We start from the raw sequence: 25,594 nt of genomic DNA, 5'->3' as shown, positions 1-25,594 counted from the left end.
GAGAGGAAAGGACTTCTCCAATGCCATGCAGTGAACAGAGTCACAGTGGCTAAACTAGGTCTCCTGATTCCTAATTCAGTGCTCCCTCATCCTCAGAATGGACCACACTGCAGCCCAGAGTTTGATCTACAAACTCGCCCAGGGGGGATTTCAATTCAGTGAGAGTTCAAGTGCAGTGACTCACTCGTCCTTCCTCCAACTGTAGTTGTGACTATTCCTGAAGGACATTTTTTTAAAGGTTTGTGGCTCCTGCTTTTTCTGTGCATCTCTGGAGACAGATACACACGATATCTCCATAGCAACTTTCTGTGATAAAAACAAAGGCTCTCCTTCTCAGGGCACTTAGAAGTGCCCTGATGAAACAGCAAGAAAACGGTGAAACTTCATGAGGGGCAGTGATAATCCTACCAGAGAGAACATGCTTTTGAAGAGCTCAGTGTTTTAATAAACAGGGTTTAGTAAACAGACCCAGGATTAACTCTGGGCTCTGCCACTGCCCAGCTGTGCGGCCTCATGCAAATCGCTTAACCTCTTCAAGCCCTAACTTTCTGCTCTCCTACCTGCAAATAAGAATACTGCCCCCTTGGGGTTGGTTATTAGGAGGACAGGACTGGCTAATACACCTAAAGAGCTTCCTTAGCACAGAACCTGGCCCACTGTAATTCTGTTCAAGATTGGCTTCTAAAAATTACATAACCACAGTAATGCTCAGCATTTTCACATTTTCAAAGTGAGATTGCATACTGTTTCCTGGGGTTCTTTACTAATGTAAAATAGATAGCTAGTGGGAAGCAGCCTCATAGCACGAGGAGATAAGCTTGGTGGTTTGTGACCACCTAGAGGGGTGGGATAGGGAGGGTGGGAGGGAGGGAGATGCAAGAGGGAAGCGATATGGGGACATATGTATAACTGATTCACTTTGTTATAAAGCAGAAACGAACAACAACAACAAAAAGAAGTGAGCAGAAACCAGCATTATATCCATTTTGCGGGTTGGAGCACAGGTTCAGCAAAAGTCTCATCGTGTGTTCTCTCAACTGCCTTTAGCTCTCTACTCTTGCCATTATTATTATTATGGTGCTTGTTTGTTAAGTGGATGAGTTTGGGGGTTTGGGGGTTTAGGAATGGTTTTGAGTGAAAAGAATAGACCTCTTGATTTTCTCTTAATAATAAACACACGTTCTAGTTTGTAGAAAACCCTGTCTGTTCAATCACTCACTTATTTTCTGACTGAGTTTGAAAGAAAAGGGAGAGCGAGAGAGAAAGAGAAGTGACTGTTACTGATTAAATGTAGACAGTGAGTGAATCCATTTCCTTCCAGTGACATCTTATGGGGCGGCTGCTCGGCCACCCCTTCCCTGCTGCGTGAGGTGGTGTCCAGCCAAACGACATTTCTTCTAAAATCCCCAGATAAGCATTTTAATTAAAATTTATAAAAACCATCCAACAGCACGAGGTTCTGACTTCCCTTCACTCAGAGAACCAAGTAGAAAAAAAAAAATCCCATCAGAGAGAAGACTGGCGAAAATGCCTCCCACCCAAGTTGGGGCTGGTAGCCAGGCGGCAGAGTCACGTGCTGACAGTTACCTTTGGGGCTGTGATGAAGCGCTCCCACCTCTGTCCCATGGACTTGTCCTTATTGATTTTTTTTATTGTGCTCTTGCTTCCACCTGGGTCCCTGAGTGAGAAACAGCTTAATGAGTTTTCCATTTCTAGAGCCTCAGTTTTACTACAAGTACTTTTAAGAAACGCAATAAAGAGATGATGGATGGTGGCTGTTCTCTGCTCTGATTTTTTCCCCCTCCTATACTCGGGAAGCAGTGGAAGGGGCAGTTCTTCAGAGCCGGGTCTCGCGAGTGGGAATCGAGGTTAGGAGAGACCACCGCTTACTGGGTAGGGACTGAGGGAGGTGGAGTGTATTTGTACACATTCCGCATCTGTTTGCGTTTCGGACTTGGGTCCTCTCATAGACTCCAGCGCAGGTCTGCGGTTCCTCTTGGGGGTGAATTAAAAAGCATGTTCATTTCCAAATCTCTGCCTGCTCTGGTGCCTAAGGGTCCCACCATCAGGGTCACTTCTGAGTAAACGCACAGCGAGAATTACTAACTTTGCTTGGGCGGGGGGAGCTTACAGGGTGCGTTGCACAATGAAAATCACTGGTTTGGAGTTTATTGAGTGAAAATTCTACACAATTCTACATGCAAGACGCTTCTGTGCATTCTCGCTGAATCATCTCAACAAAACCTTGTGATGCAGTCATTTATCATCCCATTTTACAGATGAGAAAACAAACTCGGGGTCTTAAGTCACTCATCCAGGTGCATATTCACAATGAATCTAATGACCCTCACTTGCATGGGTCCCGCCAGGGCCCTGTACCTAATTTTGTATTTTAACTTTGTATCCTTTTTCTTAAAGCGCCCCTCTCCCCAATTAAATAAACTGCAGGTTGCGTGAAACCTGGATCCTCCCTCATGGGTTGGAACTTTCTGGGTATGAGACTGAAGCCCCAGCAAGTTTGGATGGTGACATACCTATAACCCTTGATCAGAAACCCGTGGGACCGGATGTGTTGCCAAATTCAGAATCTCGGCATTCTGGAATGGAAACATGCTGCACGTAGACCGTATGTTAACATAATCCTTCCAGTGGGGTCTCGGCAGCATCTTATAATCAAACACATTGGTATTTCTGCAGTGATATATATGAATATTTACACTAGGTGGGATAAAGACCATAAATAGCTTCAAGTCAAGTTCTGCCACCAAATCAGTTTGGTTCGTGTCAGATTTTGCTGTCAGATTGAGTTACGGCAAAACTGAGTTTTCAGAGCCTTTTGGATTTTGGACCTGTGGCTATGGGGTGGCGGATCCCTGTGGATAAGCAAGCTCTCTCAGCGACCTCTACCTATCTATGTATTGACTGACTGATCTGTTGATCTCTCCATCCATCCACCCATCCATCCATCCCTTTCTTTCTTTATCTCCTTTTTCTCTGCAGAAAGGGTTTTAGATGGCTGGGAGCCTTTAGATCATTTGGCTGGCTGTCATCCAGCGTAGAGGAGGGACCTGAGGGAATGAGATGGCCAGACCAGTTTGATGTGGGGAGGCACCAACAGGAGTCTAGACTTAGCAGGGGCTGCCAAGTGCTGGTGGTGGGGGGAGATGCTCAGACAGGAGGCAAAGGTGATCAAGATAAATAAAGCTCGATTCTTATGGCATGGGGGTCTGAGCCGCAGAATCAAAGGTTTCTACCAGCCCAGACGGGGAGGGGGATGTGTGCGCTCTTTACTGGCAGAGCCCTTGCTGGGCACCTACCAGCTCACAGCCACAAACTGAGAAATGCACACAGACGACAAGGTGAAAGTCAGGCTGGGGAGGGTGGGGTGAGAATGCGCCTCCAAGCTTTTTGTAAGACTTTATGTTTGATTACACAATAAAAAGCCCTCTGAATAATTAACAGTGAAGCTCATGTAACGTTGGTTCTGCCTGCCTCTCCCCAGAGTAATCAAATTAGGGAATATTTAAAATCCAGCTGGAGGAAGGAGCAGCAATACTTCAGTCCTATAAACAATATTTAAACTAGCGGCACTTTTGAAGTCTAATTTAAGGCTCACCAACTGGAAGCTTTAGTGTTTCCGCTTTGGAGCGTTTCTTTCAAGACCACAGGGCTTTTCTCGCTTTTCCCCTTTGCTAACGCAGCTCCTGCTGTGCCTCCAGCCTTCTTCTTGATGTTCAAAAGCAAACCCTCTTCTCCTTTTAAAATTAAATCTGGTACGGCCAAGCTTTCAAAATCTTAAATATTCAGACCCGATCGGGAAGATGGAGGTTTCTCGTTCACACAGACTTCCAAGACGACCCAAAATCTATTGTGACTTCAGGCAACAGGTTAAATGAGCTAAAAATGCAGCAAGGTCCCAGGGATCTTAAAAAGCCCTGAGCATCGTTCTTGCAAAGCCACTGATAAAGAAAGGGCCTGGTTGGACAGAATCCATCTCTCTGAGGTTTCACTTTCAGTAGCAAATAAACCAAAAAGGAGGATCGATAGGGGGAGAAAAGGCAATAACCCAAGCGTCGTCATCCACAGTGGGCTGACTGCACACTACTACACAGGCAAGCTGAAGTTCCTGCCCACGGCCTGGAGGGACAGTCAGGGCCCTTCACCCACCAGAGTCCCAGGTCTTCTCGGCTTCTTAAAGTTGGGGGTCGCTCCGTGACTTGCTTTGTTCAAAAATACTTGAGCGAAAGTGACACGTGGCCTGTAGGGCGATGCTTTAAGGGCCAGTGCTCAGGTCAGATTCCCTTTCCTGCTGGGTCCTTGGGCCACTATGGTGAGCAGAGTCCCGTGCGGTGGACACGTAAAGGGTGAGCGAGAAATGAACTTGCGCTGCGCTAAGCTGCTGAGATTTGGGGGTTGCTCATCACGGCAGCTTAATTGACCTTACCTAATTGATGCCTCTGATTTACTGTCTGTGTGACCTCAGGCCAGTCTCTCTTGAGCATCAGAACCAGGAAAAGGGGTGCACCTGGGTGGTTAACAATGGGTTTAAGAATCGGGTGGACCAGCTGTTTGAGTCCTCCGCCTGCCCTGCTGCTTCCTAGATGTGAGATTTTGTGTAATATTTACCCTCTCTGAGCCTCAGTGTCCTCATCTGTCAAATGGGGGAATATCAACTAAGTCAGAGGATGATTAGAGTGAAGATGCAATGAAATGGGGCTCGTTAGGAGCTTTCCAGGGTGCCTTGTATACACAACTGAATACAGCTGAACTATGAACAACACATGCTTTTTTCAATAGAAACCTTAATGTGGCTTGGAGGAGGGGCTGATGGTGGGCAAGGAGGCACTAGGGCACATCCGTGGGGGAGAAGTGGCTGTGATTTTGAGACCACATTTTCTCTCTGCTGAAGCTTTCTGGGGGATCCTATCTGCCAGAAATCAAGGGAAGAAGTCGTTGAGCACCGCTGCATCTCTTTTAACTGTACCGCCAAGCACATTTTGTTCCTAGCAGCCACTTGAAGACATCTATCCACAGCGGCAATCAGAGTAATTTTCTCAAATACTTCACTCTTTCTGAATCCGCATTCGCTCCTCAGGGTGGAAAGTCTGCTGGCTGGTTTAGGATGTGTTCACGTGTCCACAACAAGATGAGAGAACGGACGTAACTGCTGATTTTGCAGCAGGGAGGGAACAGAGTTCAAAGCTCCCAGGATCTCCCAGGCCAGGGTGCCCATCCCAACTCCTGAGTGATAGGTGCTCTGATGATCCTGCCACGTTTTCCCACTCCTGTAGAGATGTCCACTTGAGAACAGGCGTGGAGGAATAATGCAATTAGGTCAGTGCAGGTAAAATCAGAGACTTCACTCAAACGTCACCTTCTCTGTGAGGCTTTCCCTGACGATCCAACTTAAAAGTCACCCCCCCCACCCTGTCACTATCACATCACCCTGTCAATTTCTTCATGACGCTTAATGCTATCTCAAGGAATCTTGATTATTACATGTTTATTATCTGTTGCTCACCTCCACATCCCTTGGAATAGAAGCTCCAGAGAGCAGGAATGTTGTTTTGTTTTCATGGGTGAATCCCCAGTAGTGCCTGAAAAAAGTGGGTTGAAGGAAAACGAGACTTTCTGGGGTCGGGGTGGGGGGAAGCATTGCTGCTAATGTGTTGTTCAGAATGATGCCGCCTTTTTTTCACAAGAGTGACAATCTGGCAAACACTTAAAAGATTTGGGGGGAATTGGTTAAGTATGTTGATAAACTCCACAGTCATTAAAAGAGGTTTTGACATGGAGAGATGTTTAACTTATTTATTAAATAACAAAAATTTAGTTGCAAAACAATAAATGTAGAACAGCCTTTTTTTAAAGGAAATTATATATTTAGATATCATATGATCTTGGTAAGTTGGGGTCCCTTTTGTATCCTGGCAAATAAATGAGTTATTCTTTTTTTTTTTTCTTGACACCGGAGTGTTCCCTAAATTAATTGAAGATTTGGGGGCCTTGGCTAGAAACAGGGGAAACAATCATTTAGTGGTTAAGTGCACATGCTTTGCATCTGGGCTACCTGGGTTCAAGTCCTGACTTCTACTAGCTGCGTAACTTGGAGCAAGTTACTTAAATTCTCTTTGACTCAGTTTCCTCATTTGTAAGTCAGAATGAGGCTCAATTAATGTCATATATCCAGAGCAGTGCTTGACAAAGAAAGCACTCAAATGCCAGCTATTTTCCTTATAACACAGTAGCTGGATTTAGGTGACTGTGTCATATTTGAAAGGCTTTATATATAGAAAGGCATCTACATTTTTCTAAAGCAGGTGTGGGTTCTTTGTGCCTGAGAAGCCCAGCCTTTGAGCGTATGGACTCTCTTAATGAAAATCAGGATTTTCCACTTGGACTCTCCACTTAAGAGTGGGTCCAGGAGTTCCCTGGTGGCCTAGTGGTCACTGCCGTAGCCCAGGTTCAATCCCTGGTCGGGGAACTGAGATCCTGCAAGCCAAAAAAAAAAAAAAGAGTGGGTCCAATGGTGTCTCTCTGGGACAGCCCGAGGCAGTAAGACATACCTGACTGCCCCAGCGGAGAGCACATGATTACCTGCCTATGGAGGCTCAAGGCTGCCTGGAAGGTACATCAGTAACTCTTCACTTCCCTCTTAGGCCCGGGGTCTGTCCTGTCCTGCCCCATTGGGTGGGGGTGAGTGGCACTGGGAAGAGGTGGCACTAAGGCTTGAAGTGCTTGCTTACACCGGGTCTTGTCTGTTTCTCTGTAAAGATCCATTCGTTTCTAGTCAGTCCTTGGAAAGTGAGTCTCTAATAAGAATAAAACCAGTAGAAGTTCACAACCCCTGAACCAACTCCAAAATCCAAAGGGTCTTGACAACCAAAAAACAAAATTAATAACCTATTTGGCAGCAAAACATGACCTGAACTGATGGGAGGCTATTGATGACCTTTATTTACCTTTGAGTATCCACTTAGTATAAATATTCATTCAGTTTTTTTCCTGCAGAAATATGTTTGATGATAGGGTACTGCCCCAGTTCCCTCTGGGAGTAAGATATTCTGTACGGTATATGTCCCATATTTCTTTTCTAAAATGTCGAAAAAGAAAAAAATCATCAGAATTCTGAAACCCAGCTGGTCCCAAAGGTTTGAATAAAAATCTGTGGGCCCTGATATATGAAACAAGTCTTACTTTGCCTAAACAGAAGCCTACATCTCTCAGAGAAGGGTAATTAGTACATTCATTATTGAAGGCTCAGTTTCTGCTCTGCGTGGACCTGATCATCTTGTCAATTGAAATAAACTCTCCTGCTAGGAGCAGAATTAATGAGGATGCTGGGAAATGATAATGTGTTTCAATTGCCACATGATGAAATTGGGAAGGCCTTTTTTCCTTTTATTTTTTTTCTAAATAAAGCAGAGACTCCGGTGCAACTAAGAATGCAATGCTAAAGTCTCTCATCTGTCCATTTACCAAACCATTCGCCAATCCATCCAAATATGGGATCTTCCTGCAGTGAACAAAGATCATCTGTTTGTAGCACACTACATGCCAGTTAGTAAAGTTTTGCTGCCTGTAGAAAGCCCACTTTGAGGTGTTGAACCACCCCACTTTCTTACTATAAAATCCATAAGGGGGCAGGATTGGACCTACAGCCAGGACCTACAGGTCCTGGAGAATGGATGTTTCCTTCTGGAAAATGCATGGTGGGTATCAGGACTCAAGGTTTATGTTTCGAGCACTTTAATAACAGAAGATGCGTGCTTGACGGTGGAAACTCTGAGAAACACAGTCAGGGGAACTGAAGATGTGGTATTTTCCTCTTGGGGTCATTCCCTGGATTGCCCATCTTTGCAACCAGATTTTGGTTGAACTCACGTAGCCTTCCCCCCGCCCGCCCCCATCTCGTTGTATCTGTCCATTCGCTCAGTGAACATGGATCTCAGCTGTTGGTAAAATTCTGCTCAGAGGTTTATTTCTTCCCTAGCCCTAAGTCTCAATGGTATTGACAGTCATAGCCCTAACTGCTCTTTAAAATCGGGATTTTGATCTTGAATAGCTATCGTCTTCTCAGACATCAGGCTAAATGTTCTATGTGCTCTGTCTTGCTTAATCCTTACAAGAACTCTTCTGAAACAGGGACACATTTGACACATGAAGAAACCAAGACCCAGAGATACTAAGTGACTTTGCCCAAGGTTACACAGCCATTAAGTGGCAGGGCCTGGACTCATCCATGTCCTTCTGAGGTCAAAGTCCTTGACCTTAATCACTCTACTCCCTCTGGACCTTAAAAAATGTGTTTGAAGATTTGGGGGAATTCACATTATGGCATAAGTGTGAAACATCATAAATAGGGATTAAGCATTAAAGAGAAGACACCCTTTTCTTACTAACTAAAAAAGAAAAAAATCTTTCTGGCACTTGCTAGGGAACATAACACTCGCCCTGCCCCCATCATTCCTAATTTTTTTTTTTTTTTTTTGCGGTACGCAGGCCTCTCATTGTTGTGGCCTCTCCCGTTGCGGAGCACAGGCTCCAGACGCGCAGGCTCAGCGGCCATGGCTCACGGGCCCAGCCGCTCCGCGGCATGTGGGATCTTCCCGGACCGGGGCACGAACCCGGCAGGCGGACTGCATCGGCAGGCGGACTGCATCGGCAGGCGGACTCTCAACCACTGTGCCACCAGGGAAGCCCTAATTTTTTTTTTAAATCAATCCCAAACAATGGTATGCTAGAGTCAGCTCATACTGCATCACAAGAACTACATTTGTGCATCTCTTCCCAACTCCAAGTTAGTAACATCATGGTGGTAAGCTTGAAATCAACCAGGGTGGGAGTATTTATACCATGGAAATCGGCATGGCTGCAAATCATGGGTTTTCCCTCTCTGGAGAACTGGTGATTAAACACTGATCAGCATACCACTGACCCCCAAGTGAAATCACCATCAGGAGCAAAGGGTTCACTGAAAAAAACAACCCCCAACAAATACTCTGACTTCCTGGGGGAATCATTCCTGGGCTGCATTTTTCCGTCAGGTCTGGCTGAGGTTCTGGTTGGTTGAGGTTCTGCTCTTACAGAGCTGGACATCCTCGGTTCTCTGATAGGATACTGTCCTGACGAGTCACAGGAAAACCTCCACTTGACTCAATGTAACCACTGTCTTTTTTCTTTTTTTGGATAACAATTTTGGGTCCCCTTATGGGCATATTTCTAAAACAAATCAAAGGAAATAAAGATGGTCCTTTTTGTCTTCTCAATCCAAATTCTGTATTATGTTCTTTCCTCAGTTTGGGAGAGTGGTGCCCAAATGTCAGAGGCAAGATGTCGCCGCTGGTCGCTCACTCAGGGAGATACAGTGCTTTTAGAGGTCCACTGGTTCAGGGGCCTTTCTCTTAGAATCTAGGTATCAACTGTGAAAAAAATTAGATGTTGCACGGACCCATAAATTCTATTTCTCAGAACCTAGCCAACAGAAATATTTTCAACCCGGCACAAAATATATGTGCAAGGATATTCCATGCAGTACTATTTGAAATGGCAAAAACTGGGGAACAACCCTAGTGTCCATTAGTAGAGAAATGGCTATCTAAAATATGGTCTGTCCAGACCAAAGAATACTCAAATATGAAAAGAATATGGTAAAAATGTTAAAAGAATGTGGAAGCTTTGCCTGTACCATGTTGGTAAACAAATGTTTGCTGGGCCAGGCAGATTCAATGGGACACAGGGTGGACTCACTCACTACACCCAGCCCGTGTTCTTTGCAGGCATCTCTGGTGATAGCTCTATTCCAAGAAGAGGCCCTCTGTTTAAATCCTGTTAGGCAGTTAGGGGAAGGTCAAAGTTTCTTCCTGAGTCTTTTGGGCCTTTATTGTTTTTAGCTCAAAGTAATCCACATGCCAAAGAGACATTTTGGGGTGGCAAATTCTGCTCCCCTACAACCATGATGGAAAGATGTCTGTAAGACACTGTAAAAGGGGGAAAATCACATGCAGAACAATATGCAGAGCATGATCCCATTTCTGTTAAAAAAAAAAAGTGTGTGTGTGTGTGTGTGTGTGTGTGTGTGTGTGTGTGCAGCATTAGAAAGGAGGCGGAAGGAGGAAGGACATACCTCAGACTTTAAAAGGATTTCCTCTAGGGAGGGGAATGGATTTGGGGCAGGAGGAGATAAAGGCTTTCACACTTTATATGCTTCTGAATTTTTTGGAAATTTTTAATAGAAATAGATTGTATTCATTTATTACTTGAGCAGTTTTGTTTTACACAAAAATAATGTGTGGGAAATGTTTTAAAGCTGTGGTTTTCAAACAAATTCTCTATGCCACAAAGTATCTTGGAAGTAACAAGGGTGCCTTGGTTGGGGTGGAAGTGAGTTGCTCTCCCAACCTCCTGATTCATGTAGAAGGTCCATTTTGAAAATTGTTTTAAACATTATTGGGGTTTCTATTATTAAAAAAGGATTTCTGCTGCTTAAAAAAAATAAAGGTTATAAACCATCAAGGGGAACTGCAGTTTTAAATTCATCCCAACCAAAAACATGGAATCAGTTGGAGTTACTGATCTATCAATAGATGCATGACTTATATTTCTGGTTACATTTGAGGTTAGTAGCATGGCTGGGGGAGGGGAAGGGATCCCTCGCCCCAAGGGGGAAATTGGGGGAACACTGGAAGGGAAGAGGATCAAAAGGGAGTGTGGCCAGGTTCCCCCTGCCCACTTGGGCCCCCAGGAACCCTGCTGAGATCCTGGGCCTGATCCTCTGCCCAAGGAGGTGGCCTCCAGCCACGCGGGTCCTGAGGGAGTGGGAGGGAGGGAAGGGGGAGCAAAAGTAAAGGCCAGACCTCTGGGACAAGCACCCCTGAGGGGTGGCTGGGGGAGGGGAGGAGTTCCTACACCCAGGGGGACCCACCCACGATTAGGGGTCTAGCGACGGGAAAGACCCTGGGGGAGATGGTGGGTGAGGGGCGTGAAGGAACGGAGGGGAACGGGGCCAGCGCTTTCCCTGTCCACTTAGGCACCGGGGAGCCCAGCAGGCTGGGTCTTAATCCTTTGCCCTGGGAGCCTCCCTCCTGCCACACAGAGCCCAAGCCCCACCCCACACCCCCACCCAGGGCCCCCCAATTTCCCGTGTCCCCTGCATCGGAGGGCGGACTCTCAACCACTGCGCCACAAGGGAAGCCCTGATTCTTTTATATTTTTATTTTTCCTAATAAAGCTTTTATTTCTCTAATTTTATTTTATTCTTTATATTTTGTTAGTGTTCTCTCCTTTTGGCTTGCCCCCCCCCCACACCTTTTTGTTTCTTTTCTCTGTTGTGGTTTTATTTTACCTTGTTGCAGTTGTTTCAATTATAGTTTTATTTTTCCTAATATATTTTTATCTTTCTAATTTTATTTTGTTTTTTATTCTTTGATATTGTACTGCTCCTTTTAATCTTTTTTCTTTCTTCCTTCCTTTTTTTTTTTAACTGCACCATGAAACTTGCAGGATCAGGTTGGAGGTCGGCCCTGAGCTCCCGTGGTGGGAGCTCTGAGTCCAAACCACTGGACTAACATACAACCTCAGACCCCAGGGAATATCAATCGTAGTGAGGCCTCCCACAGGTCCTCCTCTCAGCACCAAGATCCAGCTCTATCCAACTGCCTGCAAAGTCCAGTGCTGGACGTCTCAGGCCAAACAACCAGTAAGACAGGAATACAGCACCACCCATCAAAAAAAAAAAAAAAAATGAAACGCCAAAAAAATATGTTACAGACAAAGGAGCAAGGTAAAAACCTACAAGACCAAATAAATGAAGATGAAATAGACAACCTACCTGAACAAAATTCAAAGTAATAATAGTAAAGATGATCCAAAATCTCAGAAACAGAATGGAGAGAATACAAGAAACATTTAACAAGGATCTAGAAGAACTAAAGAGCAAACAAACAGTGATGAACAACACAATTACTGACATTAAAAATACTCTAGGGGTTCCCTGGTGGCGCAGTGGTTGAAAGTCCGCCTGCTGATGCAGGGGACACGGGTTCGTGCCCCGGTCCAGGAAGATCCCACATGCCACAGAGTGGCTGGGCCTGTGAGCCATGGCCACTGGGCCTGTGCATCCAGAGCCTGTGCTCCACAACAGGAGAGGCGACAGCAGTGAGGGGCCCATGTATCACAAAAAAAAAAAACTCTAGAAGGAATCAATAACAGAATAACTGAGGCAGAAGAACGGATAAATGAGCTGGAAGATAAAATGGTGGAAATAACTGCCAGGGAGCAGAATAAAGAAAAAAGAATGAAAGGAATTGAGGACAGTCTCAGAGACCTCTGGGGCAACATTACATGCACCAACAATCGAATTATAGGAGTCCCAGAAGAAAAAGAAAGGGTCTGAGAAAATATTTGAAGAGATTATAGTCAAAAACTTCCCTAATATGGGAAAGGAAATAGTCAACCAAGTCCAGGAAGCACAGAGACTACCATACAGGATAAACCCAAAGAGAAACACGCCGAGACATATATTAATCAAACTATCAAAACCTAAATACAAAGAAAAAATATTAAAAGCAGCAAGGGAAAAGCAACAAATAACATACAAGGGAATCCCCATAAAATTAACAGCTGATCTTTCAGCAGAAACTCTGCAAGTCAGAAGGGAGTGACAGGACATATTTAAAGTGATGAAAGGGAAAAACCTACAACGAAGATTACTCTACCCAGCAAGGATCTCATTCAGATTTGATGGAGAAATTAAAACTTTTATAGATAAGCAAAAGTTAAGAGAATTCAGCACCACCAAAACACAAGGAAACACAAGAGAAGGAAAAGACCTACAAAAACAAACCTAAAACAATTATGAAAATGGTAATAGTAACATACATATTGATAATTACCTTAAATGTAAATGGATTAAATGCTCCCACCAAAAGACATAGACTGGCTGAATGAATACAAAAACAAAACCTGTACATATGCTGTCTACAAGAGACCCACTTCAGACCTAGGGACACATACAGACTGAAAGTGAGGGGATGGAAAAATATATTCCATGCAAATGGAAATCAAAAGAAAGCTGGAGTAGCGATTCTCATATCAGACAAAATAGACTTTAAAATAAAGACTGTTACAAGAGACAAAGAAGGACACTACATAACGATCAAGGGATCGAACCAAGAAGAAGATACAACAATTGTAAATATTTATGCACCCAACAGAGGAGCACATCAATACATAAGGCAAATGCTAACAGCCATAAAAGGGGAAATCGACAGTAACACAATCATAGTAGGGGACTTTAACACCCCACTTTCACCAATGAACAGATCATCCAAAATGAAAATAAATAAGGAAACACAAGCTTTGAATTACACATTAAGCAAGATGGACTTAATTGATATTTACAGGACAGTCCATCCAAAAACAACAGAATATACTTTCTTTTCAAGTGCTCATGGAACATTCTCCAGGATACACTATAACTTGGGTTACAAATTAAGCCTTGGTAAATTTAAGAAAATTGAAATTGCATCAAGTATCTTTTCTGACCGCAACACTGTGAGATTAGATATCAATTATAGGAAAAAAAACTGTAAAAAATACAAACAGATGGAGGCTAAACAATATGCTACTAAGTAACACAGAGCTCACTGAAGAAATCAAAGAGGAAATCAACAAATACCTAGAAACAAATGACAATGAAAACATGACAACCCAACACCTATGGGATGCAGCAAAAGCAGTTCTAAGAGGGAAGTTTATAGCAATACAATCCTACCTCAAGAAACAAGAAATATCTCAAATAAAAACCTAACCTTACACCTAAAACAATTAGAGAAAGAAGAACCAAAAAAACCCAAAGTTAGCGGAAGGAAAGAAATCATAAAGATCAGATCAGAAATAAATGAAAAAGAAATGAAGGAAACAATAGCAAAGATCAATAAAACCAAGAGCTGGTTCTTTGAGAAGATAAACAAAATTGATAAACTATTAGCCAGACTCACCAAGAAAAAAAGAGAGAAGACTCAAATCAATAGAATTAGAAATGAAAAAAGGAGAAGTAACAACAGACACTGCAGAAATACAAAGGATCATGAGAGATTACTACAAGCAACTCTATGCCAATAAAATGGACAACCTGGAAGAAATGGACAAATTCTTAGAAAAGTACAACATTCTGAGACTGAGCCAGGAAGAAATAGAAAATATAAACAGACCAATCACAAGCACTGAAATTGAAATTGTGATTAAAAATCTTCCAACAAACAAAAGCCCAAGACCAGACGGCTTCACAGGCGAATTCTATCAAACATTTAGAGAAGACCTAACACCTGTCCTTCTCAAACTCTTCCAAAATATAGCAGAGGGAGGTACACTCCCAAACTCACTCTATGAGGCCACCATCACCCTGATACCAAAACCAGACAAAGATGTCACAAAGAAAGAAAACTGCAGGTCAATATCACTGATGAATATACGTGCAAAAATCCTCAACAAAATACTAGCAAACAGAATCCAACAGCACATGAAAAGGATCATACACCATGATCAAGTGGGGTTTATCCCAGGAATGCAAGGAGTCTTCAATATACGCAAATCAATCAATGTGATATACCATATTAACAAATTGAAGGAGAAAAACCATATGATAATCTCAATAGATGCAGAAAAACCTTTTGACAAAATTCAACACCCATTTATGATAAAAACTCTCCAGAAACTAGGCATAGAGGGAAACTACCTCAACATAATAAAGGTCATATATGACAAACCCACAGCCAACATCGTTCTCAATGGTGAAAAACTGAAAGCATTTCCTCTAAGATCAGGAACAAGACAAGGTTGCCCACTCTAACCACTATTATTCAACATAATTTTGGAAGTTTTAGCCACAGCAATCAGAGAAGAAAAAGAAATAAAAAGAATCCAAATCGGAAGAAAAGAAGTAAAACTGTCACTGTTTGCAGATGACAGGATACTATACAGAGAGACTCTTAAAGATGCTAACAGGACACTACTAGAGCTAATCAATGAATTTGGTAGAGTAGCAGGATACAAAATTAATGCACAGAAATCTCTTGCATTCCTGTACACTAATGATGAAAAATCTGAAAGAGAAATTAAGGAAACATTCTCATTTACCACTGCAACAAAAAGAATAAAATACCTAGGAATAAACCTACCTAAGGAGACAAAAGACCTGTATACAGAAAACTGTAACACACTGATGAAAGAAATTAAAGATGATACCAACAGATGGAGAGATATACCATGTTCTTGGATTGGAAGAATCAACGTTGTGAAAATGACTATACTACCCAAAGCAATCTACAGATTCAATGCAATCCCTATCAAACTACCAATGCCATTTTTCACAGAACTAGAAGAAAAAATTTCACAATTTGTATGGAGACACAAAAGACCCTGAATAGCCAAAGCAATCTTGAGAAGGAAAAACGGAGCTGGAGGAATCAGGCTCCCAGACTTCAGACTATACTACAAAGCTACAGTCATCAAGACAGTATGGTACTGGCACAAAAATGGAAATATAGATCAATGGAACATGATAGAAAGCCCAGAGATAAACCCACACACATATGGCCACCTTATCTTTGATAAACGAGGCAAGAATATACAATGGAGAAAAGACAGCCTCTTCAATAAGTGGTGCTGGGAAAACTGGACAGCTACATGTAAAAGAATGAAATTAGAACATTCCCTAACACCATACACAAAAATAAACTCAAAATGGTTTAAAGACCTAAATGTAAGGCCAGATACTATAAAACTCTTAGAGGAAAACATAGGCAGAACACTCTTTGACATAAATCACAGCAAGATCATTAGAGAAATGCAAGTCAAAACTACAATGAGGTATCACCTCACACCAGTCAGAATGGCCGTCATCAAAAAATCTAGAAACAATAAATGCTGGAGAGGGTGTGGAGAAAAGGAAACCCTCTTGCACTGTTGGTGGGAATGTAAATTGATACAGCCACTATGGAGGACAGTATAGAGTTTCCTTCAAAAACTAAAAATAGAAGTACCATACCATCCAGCAATCCCACTACTGGGCATCTACCCTGAGAAAACCATAATTCAAAAAGAGTCATGAACACCAAAATGTTCATTGCAGCCACTATGGAGGACAGTATAGAGTTTCCTTCAAAAACTAAAAATAGAAGTACCATACTACCCAGCAATCCCACTACTGGGCATCTACCCTGAGAAAACCATAATTCAAAAAGAGTCATGTACCAAAATGTTCATTGCAGCACTATTTACAATAGCCAGGACATGGAAGCAACCTAAGTGTCCATCGACAGATGGATAAAGAAGATGTGGCACATATATATACAATGGAATATTACTCAGCCATAAAAAGAAACGAAATTGAGTTATTTGTAGTGAGGTGGATGGACCTAAGAGTGTCATACAGAGTGAAGTAAATCAGAAATAGAAAAACAAATACCATGTGCTAACACACATAAATGGAATCTAAAAAAAAAAAAAAAAAAAAAAGATGGTGAAGAACCTAGGGGCAGGACAGGAATAAAGACGCAGACGTAGAGAATGGACTTGAGGACACGGGTGAGAGAGTGGCGTGGACACATATACACTACCAAATGTAAAATAGATAGCTAGTGGGAAGCAGCCACATAGCACAGGGAGATCAGCTCGGTGCTTTGTGACCACCTAGAGGGCTGGGATAGGGGAGGGTGGGAGGGAGATGCAAGAGGGAGGGGATATGGGTATATATGTATGCATATAGCTGATTCACTTTGTTATACAGCAGAAACTAACACAACACTGTAAAGCAATTATACTCCAATAAAGATGTTAATAAAAAAAAAGACACACAACAAAACTTTGAAAGGGAAAACACAAAAACATGGAGAATGAGAGGAGTAAAAGGGAGCGGGAGAGGAGGAAAAAGAAGAGGAACAAATGAGGAATAGCGCTGGGGAGACATGGTCCAAGAAGGGAGTGGAGAGAAATCTAGCTGTGCTTCCAGGGCAGGGCTGGGCTAGCTGGCCAGTTTCTGTGGTGTAAATACTCCCAACGTGGCTGAATCATTTCAAGCTTCCGATGTAGAGTTGGGGAGAGATGCTGGGAGGGATGCTGGGGGGGCCGTCACCACCGCATGACCCGTATGACCTGGCTCCAGCTCACCCCCCGTTTGGACCCCACATAGTAGCACTCCTAAAGCAACCCACCCACCATGAAACAGCAGTAGGAGGAAGGGAACCCATGGGAGCGTCCTCCCCCACGGCCCAGTCTCTTGCTAGTTACACGGCAGGTGGAAGGGCTGAGACCTACTTCGGATTCCAGCAGGTGATCACGGGCTTCATGGTGTGGTGGGTGTGGTCGATAGTCAGGGCCTCCAGGAGCCAGTGGAGGGCACAGAGCTGGCGGAAGATGGGCTCGCTGCAAAGACAGAGGGAGGAAGCCCAGGGGGCTCCTGTTAGAACAACATTCTTCACAACAGTGGCGACAGAGACAGGAGTGGTGCTGGCTCCCGGCTGGAGAGCTGTCTCCAGGCTCCAGGAGTGTGGCAGCATTTCCCACGCACCAGCATTAAACTTTCCCAATGGGCTCCTGAGCTATTTATTGGCCCCATTTTACAGATGAGGGAACTGAGGCTCAGAAGAGGTGAGGAACTTGTGCATGTCACTGGGCCAGTAGGCGGCAGAGCTATGATCTGACACAAGGTGACCCTATGCCAGTTACTGGGGATTTGCATGCACAGTGGGAAGCGACAAGGGAGGGTGTCCCACAGGTAGAGGACTGGATTCAGACAAATGAGAGGACTGAAGGAAATGAACATCCTACAGGCACCCGATTCTTCATGTGATAAAAATACAATAAATACACTAGCAGGGTCCAAAACGTCCGGAAACACAGGAAACTAGTGTATTTATTGTACTTTCTCTCCACCCCAATTAACAACTAGACCCACTGCTTTAAATTTATAAATCCTTTGCCCCAAATGTAGCTGGATGTTGAGGAAAACCACATTGAACACATGATTTGGAAATGTAACTAAAACACCATTTAAAAATAGGTCTAACCTGTATTTTCTGATTTGGGGGGCATTCTGTATTACGATGAGCCAGGCATTGGGTAGGACACCTGACACGTTATTTATTTCTCCCCAAACCCTGCCGGATAGGAATCATTACCTGAATTTTAGAGAAGAGGAAACTGAGGCTCAGAGAGGGGCCATCGGTTTGCTCCAGGTTACACAGCTTGTTGGTGGCAGAGATGGGGCCTGAATATCCCACTCAGTGCTCTCGACAACCCTATAAGAAGGGTGACTTTATTCCGTCCTCTTTGCAGACAAGGGACTGGGAGAGGTAGAGTTGCCTGAGGTCACGCTAGGATTAGTGAGGATCTGAACCCGCATCTGTTTAATCCCAGAGACGGTGCTTTTGTGGACCCGAGCTCTTATTGTTTGAGGTGCTGATGGGGCCAAATGAGTGGCCACCCCGAGAGCAAGGTCAGGAGAGGGTTAACCTGCTGCCTGCGTTCTTCCTGGAAGTGAGGGGGAGTCCTAACTAGCCAGCCCCTCCCTGCATGATTTCTCCTCTTACACTAATGAGTCAGATGCCTCCATTACCAACCTGTGTAATTGCTCTTCTCTGAAACTGCTACTGTATTGATCAATACTCCCCAGGGCTCCTGGGCCTGTGCTCAGAGGGGCAGGCAGGAATCCAGCCTCCAGCTTCCAGGAAGGCCCCAGCTCAGAAGGTGGAGTGCGAGCCCTGGGGCTCAAGTGTGGAGCAGGCCCAGGCGTGTCCCGGAGAGCCCCTTGAGAGGCACCCATGTCACTCTGCTTGCAGGGGAGCTGCCCCCATGCACCCCACTCCTCCGCCCCCATGCTCTGGGGCAGCCGTGTCCACCCGGTCTTAGGAAAACTGGAGTCAGCAGTTCTGTCTCTCTTTTTTCATCTAGAGCGCCTTCCTTCCTTTTTTTTTCCATCCACAAATTATTTTCTAATAATAAGCACCCACGCATCCCTCCCTTCTAATTTAAAGGACCCGCAAGCCCACAGCCTTCCCAGTTCTGTGTCTCCCCCTTTACACCATCTTGGTCCCTACAGGTAAGTGCATTTCGGCAGCTCTGGGTACCAACAGTAGCAGTGGCTGTACCGTGTGCCCAGCCCTGTGCAGACACCTCCCTGTACCCTCACTGTGACCCCAGGCCGTTGTGAAAAGCCCAAGGAGACGCCCCCTCTTCTGTTCACGACTCAGAGCCCCTGCAGGCCTGGGCGTTCCGTTGTGTCCATTGCGGGTGGGGAGGGATGGGTAAGGGAGTTAACTGGTGAGGTGGGATGTGCTTCGTCACAGGGGCCGAGAGGCATGTGAGCATCAGACTCATTTCTGCAGGTGACAGGAACGGGCACAAACGTGGCCCTCTCCCTCCCTTGCTTAAGATCTTCAGACTCCCTAAACCATCTGCTGTGGATTGAGTTATGTCCCGAAGTTCATATGCTGAAGTCCTAATCTCTAGTACCTTAGAATGTGACTGTACCGGGGACCTTTAAAGAGGTGATGAGGTTAAAATAAGGCCAAGAGGGTGGGTCCTAACCCAATCTGACTGGTGTCTTTAGAAGAAGAGGAGCCGTGACCCACGGAGAGACACTGGGGTACACGTTCACAGAGAAAAAAGCGTGTGAGGACAGAGCGAGAACGCAGCCCTCCGAAAGCCAAGGAGAAACGACTCAGTAGAAACCAGCATGTGGGCCCCTTGATCTTGAACTTCCAGCCTCCAGAACTGTGAGAGAATACATTTCTGTTGTTTAGGCCACCCAGTCTGTGGGGTTTTGTTATGGCAGCCCTGGCAAACCAACACCCCATCACATGGGAGACTCCCACCCACCTCCCCAGCCTCGAGTCTCCTCTCTCACCCCTGTGCCGCCACCTGCAGCCTGGTGAAGTTCTGCTCTGCAGCGCAAGCTCACTGTACATACTCTCTTTGCACTGGGTTAAAATCCTAGCTTTGCCATTTATTAGCTATGTGGTCTTGGCCAAATTACTTCATCTCCCTGAGCCCCAGTTTTCTCATCTGTACAATGGCAGTAATCGTTCTAGTGAAAGTGAGGTGAGGTGCTCGGCACTGTCCTCTGCTCCTGATACACATTCCCTTTCCTCCTCCTCTGCCTCTCCGTGATTGGGTCTCAGCTCGGATGTCGCCTCCAGCAGGAAGCCTTCCTTGATTTTTCGAGCATCCTCTCTCCGAGGGGCTCTAAAGCACCCCCCACCCTACAATGTGTCCCTCTGTCCCTACATTTGGTGCCCCTGCTGTCTTGTAACTACCTGTTTACTTGTCTCTGCAGCCCACAAGCCTGTGAGCTACAGAGTCTTGTCCATCACAGGTATGCACAGAGTAGGCTCAATACATTTCTGGTTACTGAATGGGAGATGGCGGGAATAAATTGGCTGGGATCTGACACTTTCCAGAGCTGATAATTTGGGCACAATTCTCATATGCACAACCACAGAGATAACAAAGAATAGTAGCAACAACAGCAAAATAACAATAATAGCAAACACTTCCCATAGAGCGCTTACTCTGTGCCAGACACTGTTTGAAGTATTCTACATCCATTAATTAAAGTCATTCTCATAACAACACTGTGAGGAAGGTACTATTAGTACTCCCATTTTTCAGATGAAGAAACTGAGGTCATATAACTTATCCAAGGTCAGAAAAGGCAGCAAACAGCAGAGCTGGAATCTAAGCCCAGACGGTCCGGTTCCCGAATCTGTGCTTTAATACAGTGTTGATGTCTCTTATTATAGGGTAGAGCCCTCACGCCCTTTTCAGCAGAAGAGGGTTTCATCCAATGGGTCTGGACCTTTTTTCTCTGCTTATAGAAAGTGCCTTACAACACCTGCACACAGATGTTTACAGCAGCTTTGTTCATAATTGCCAAAAATTGGAAGCAACCTTTAGAGATGTATGGATAAATAAACTATGGTATATCCAGACAATGGACGGTTATTCAGCGTGAAAAAGAAACGGGCTACTAAGCCATGAAAAGCCGAGGAGAAAGTTCAAAAGCATATTACTAAGTGAAAGAAGCCAATCTGAAAAGGCTACGTACTGTATGATTCCAACAATATGATGTTCTGAAAGGACAAAACTATGGAAACAGTAAAAGCATCAGTGGTTGCCGGGGCGGGAGGGGGAGAGGGATGAATAGGCAGAGCACAGAGGAGTTTTAGGGCAGTGAAAATACTCTGTATAATACGTGAGTGGGTGGATACATGTCGTTATACTTTCATCCAAACCTACAGAATATACAAAACCAAGAGAGGACCCTAATGTAAACTAGGGACTGCAGGTGACTAGGATGTGTCAGTGTAGCTTCATCAGTTATGACTAACATCCCACTCCGGTGGGGGATGTCGATAATGGGGGAGGCAGGAGAGAAATGGGAAATCTCTGCGCCTTCCCTTCAATTTTGATCTGAATGTAAAACTGCTCTAAAAAAATAAGGTCTTAATGAAAAAATACAGTGCCTCAAACCCGATGATCTCTAATCTAACATGCAGTGAAGCAAACTAAAAGAGAGAGACAGAGAGAGAGGAAGGGAGGAAGGAAGGAAGGAAGGAAGGGAGGGAGGGAGGGAGGGAGGGAGGGAGAAAGAAAGAAAGGGAGAAAGAAAGGGTCCCCAGAAACATGCTTGATAGAAATCGCTCCTTTCTCATAATGATTGTATGTCAGGTCAAAGCACAATACCTTGGATTTTGTCAAATTAAAAGAGAAAGCATTTATTTCCTTAAATGTGGGGCATAATAGATGAAAACGCTGACCAGGGTGCACAAAGCCTGCTTCTAAAACCCCTGTGCTCAGAACCCTGGGGGAGCATCTAGCAGTCAGTGCATCTGAATAGCCCTCTCTGTTGAAACCGCTGTACCAACCAGAATACGAGTGGGCGTCAACATCCCTGAGAAAAAAACAACGTTTTTTCAAAACTTTTACTAAGAGAAATCAGAAAATGCTACAAAGCACCCCATGCCGACTGCCAAGGGCAAACCCAGACAGTGGCTGCAGGCACTGTTTTGTCGCACAGTCGCTCAGGAAGGGCTGTAAGGACAGGCCAGCCATCTCTCAGAGGAAAGGAGGGGCTATCCTCCTTCCTGCAGACTGTGCCCCACCTCTTTTTTTAAAAAGATAAAGGTCCCGTCTTCCTTGGCATGACTGAATTGATCCCCATACAGTCGATTCAGAATCTTCAGCTGGTTTGGGGATCAATCGCACTGGGATTGAAGGGACTGACCAGGCTCGGATCCACCTCGGCTGACGTGAAGACTGAGAATTTGAGAACTGACCGGGCGGGCTCTGCCCGGATGCCTCTTGGCAGAATGATGATAAAACTGCTCGGATTCTCCCCTGCCCCCTGCATCCATGCACTTCCCACGGTGATTCTGCATCCTCTCACCAGGCGGTGGAATCTTTCTTTTCCCCGTCGCTTGCATCTGGGCAGGCCTGATGTCTTTTGTGGCCAGCAGAATGGGGTGGAAAGGTCCTTGGCCCGTTCTGAGACTAAGCCTCAAGAGGCGTGGAGTGCTTGGGCTCTTGTCCTCGGAACCCTTCCTGACAGCCACGGAACAAGCTCGGCTAGCCTGCTGTGTGAGACAGCGACAGTCACTCCTGTCGCCCTAGCCAACAACCAACCAACCAACAAACCAACAGGCCTGGGCATGAGGCCACCCTAGATGGGCCAGCCTCCAGCTTGCCACACACATATGCAAGCCCAGCCAGGACCAGCTGAACTGATGCGGACGAGCAGAGCCACCCAGCCGACCTGCAGACTTTGAACAAGAATAAATGGTTGCTGTTTTAAGCCACTCCACCTCGAGGTGGTCTGTAATACAGCAATAGATACCGATACAATCATCAAATGCAGCCAGAGCCTTTGAACAGCCAAGGAGAAGAAGGGGCAGCCTTCAATCTAGAGAAGGAGTGTGTGCCTCTGTCTGCAAATAAAACTTTATTGGAGCACGGGCCCATCCATTCACTGTAGCTTTCCTGCTGCGACAACAAGGTAAAGTACAGTTGACCCTCTGCATCTGTGGATACAGAGGGCCGACAGCACTACCCCATTTTATACTCATAAAAGATTTGAGCATCACAGATTCTGGTATCGGCAGAAGGTCCTGGAACCAATCCCCCGCAGATACCTAGGGATGACTGTAGTTGCGAGAGATACCATCTGGTTTGCAAAGCCTAAAATATCTACTGTCTGTCCCTTTAAGAAAAAGGTTGCTGATCCCTGGTCTAGGGCATAACAAAGAATAACAATCACCACTGTGATAATCACCACCATCACCATCACCATCACCGAACAAACCTGATACAAAGGACTGACTGAAGAGTCAGGAGATCAGAATTCCTGTTGTGGCAGGTTCTGCCTTCTCTCTGGGCTTCAGTTTCCCCATCTGGCACTGAAGGAGGATGAGCAAGAAACTCTCCAGTCACTTCCACAGTTGATTTAAACCTCAGTTTGCTCGGACCAAAGGAAATGGGGGTGGGGCCTAGGAATACACACTCTCCCAGGCATCTCCTTATTTTGCTATCCCGGCACCCAAGCCCAGAGCCCCAGATGATTCAAATGCAAGTGAAAGCCTAAGAAACACTGATTTACACCATTTGGTTTCAGAGGGCTTGTCCATGGAAAAGGCAAAAGCGCAAGTGTTTCCATGGGACGTTATGAGAAATTGCAAAGACTGCTTTGGCAAGGAGATGTTTTAAGAACATCAAGCTGAGGCTGCCAGTTGGAATGTCCCTGAACAAATAAGTCTATGAAGAAGCCAGTCCTAACATTCATCAAAGGGAGATAGGAGGAAAGTATGGAGTGGGGCTCAGCAAAAGCTGAAATATTAGTAAGGGATAGGAATGTGTCCAAATACGTGGTGGTGGTGGTGGTGGTAGGGATGATGATGGTGATGGTGATGATGACGCCCATGGTGTTGGTGACAGCGCCATCTTCCACCCACGAACTAGGTGCTCTTATTAAGGATCTGCCATCTTGTCTTACAGTTTCACTCTTGCATTATTTTACTCTTCAAGTACATGAGACTTGGCTGTCCAAATATATCACTAGCTCCTCAAAGGTAAGGCCTTGGGATATACCTTCTGTGTCGTGTGTGGTGGTGAGAGGTCAGGCTTTGCAGTCAGACACACTTGGCTTAAAACCCCAGTGCGGCAACACACTGAGCTCTGTGACCTTGGGCAGGCTAGTACACCTCTCTGAGCTTCTGCTCTCTCATCTGCAGGGATGGGATAATAATACACCTACACAAAAGGGCTGCTGAGAGGACTGAGACAGTGCCCACAGAGCAGTCAGTAGTGCTATTTTTATTGTGCACACTGTAGGGGCCTAATTAATATTTGACAAATGAGCAGACAGAATCCAGTGCACCATGTTCATTGGCCTAAAGTAGATCTTACGTGGGAGGGCTGGGGGTGTGGGTGTGATTTTGCCCCCAGGGGGCATTTGGCAATCTCTGGAGACATTTTGGTTGTCACAGCTGGGGAGGGGGGTGCTACTGGCACTAGGGGGTGGCGGCCATGAATAATGCTAAACATCCTACAGTGCACAGGACAGTCCTTTCCAACAAAGAAGTAATTGTCCCCAAACGTCAATAGTGCCAAGGTTGAGCAATCCTGCCTTACAGTCAATTTCTATCTCTGTGCCCGAAATCTCCCAGTTGAAAAGTGCTAACTAGTGAAAAAGAAAAAGCTGGGCTTAGAATTCTCTGGAACAGATAGGAGGGGAACAAGGTGTCAAGGTTTCGGAAAGCCCAAGTATTCTTTGGAGGGTTGGTTAGCCCCTGTCACATCACGCAATGAAGAGTTTGTGCCTGGGGTCGGCTCAGAAGGCGGCAGGGGCTTCTCTGGGAAATAGCTCCTTGAGTCTTGGGGAAAACATGTCCCCGGAGCCCTGGGTGAGACATCTTCTAGGCACACGCTGCAGACAGATTTTATCAGGCTTTGCAAACTATTTGACATTAGTGTGTCTGGTGTGGTAAGGGATGGAATGACTCAGTCCCAGCTGGATTGCCACTTAGCTCTAAGCCCCCATGTTTGCCTTCTGTTATTTTTATACACCACATAACACTGCTGGCCCCAGGCTCCCTGTCCCTTTTCAAGAGGACAAAGGAACAGCTCGACAGCTCCCAGCTGTTTGAGTTATTTGACCTTGGCTTCGCATGATAAGCAGATGAGCCAGAGGTGGGGCTACTTACACGTGAGCCTCAGGCAGCGAGGGCGCAATGATGCAGCTGTGCACGGGGGTGAACGGACGCAGGAGGACTCCCATCCCCACCTTCTTCATCTTCTTGTCCCTGTTTGCACTGAAGGTGAAGCAGAATGAGAGCAGCAGAGTGAGCGGGCAGGAGCTGTTTTAAATGCCCTCTTCTCTCGTCAGGGGTTGTCTGGCAAATATCACCGGGCACCTGCTGTGGGCCAGGCAGTAATTCCCGCTGGAGAGATGAAGGTTCGAGATGCAGCCAGTAAGCAGAGCATATTAGACCCCCTTCTCTCATGGAACACATATTCCCATGAAGGAGCAAATAAGATAAAT

At 45.2% G+C, this 25,594-nt stretch overlaps 1 protein-coding gene across 8 annotated transcripts in view; it reads right to left on the bottom strand.

Moving 5' to 3' along the window:
* Window positions 1-25,594, bottom strand: part of CCDC60 (coiled-coil domain containing 60) — a 265,864-nt gene that overhangs the window by 23,051 nt on the left and 217,219 nt on the right. For all 8 annotated transcript variants that reach the window (XM_079941757.1, XM_079941756.1, XM_079941758.1 and 5 more), the window contains 3 exons: window positions 25,257-25,364; window positions 17,317-17,424; window positions 1,588-1,678 (listed from right to left, as the gene is read on the bottom strand). In XM_079941757.1, coding sequence (XP_079797883.1) covers window positions 1,588-1,678; window positions 17,317-17,424; window positions 25,257-25,364 — 307 coding nt within the window. The remainder of the gene's footprint in view (window positions 1-1,587; window positions 1,679-17,316; window positions 17,425-25,256; window positions 25,365-25,594) is intronic.

Source organism: Stenella coeruleoalba (assembly GCF_951394435.1).
Source record: "Stenella coeruleoalba genome assembly, chromosome: 14".
NCBI lineage: Eukaryota > Metazoa > Chordata > Mammalia > Artiodactyla > Delphinidae > Stenella > Stenella coeruleoalba.
Note: the sequence above shows the minus strand (reverse complement) of the source record. Positions and strands in the feature narration are given on the sequence as shown.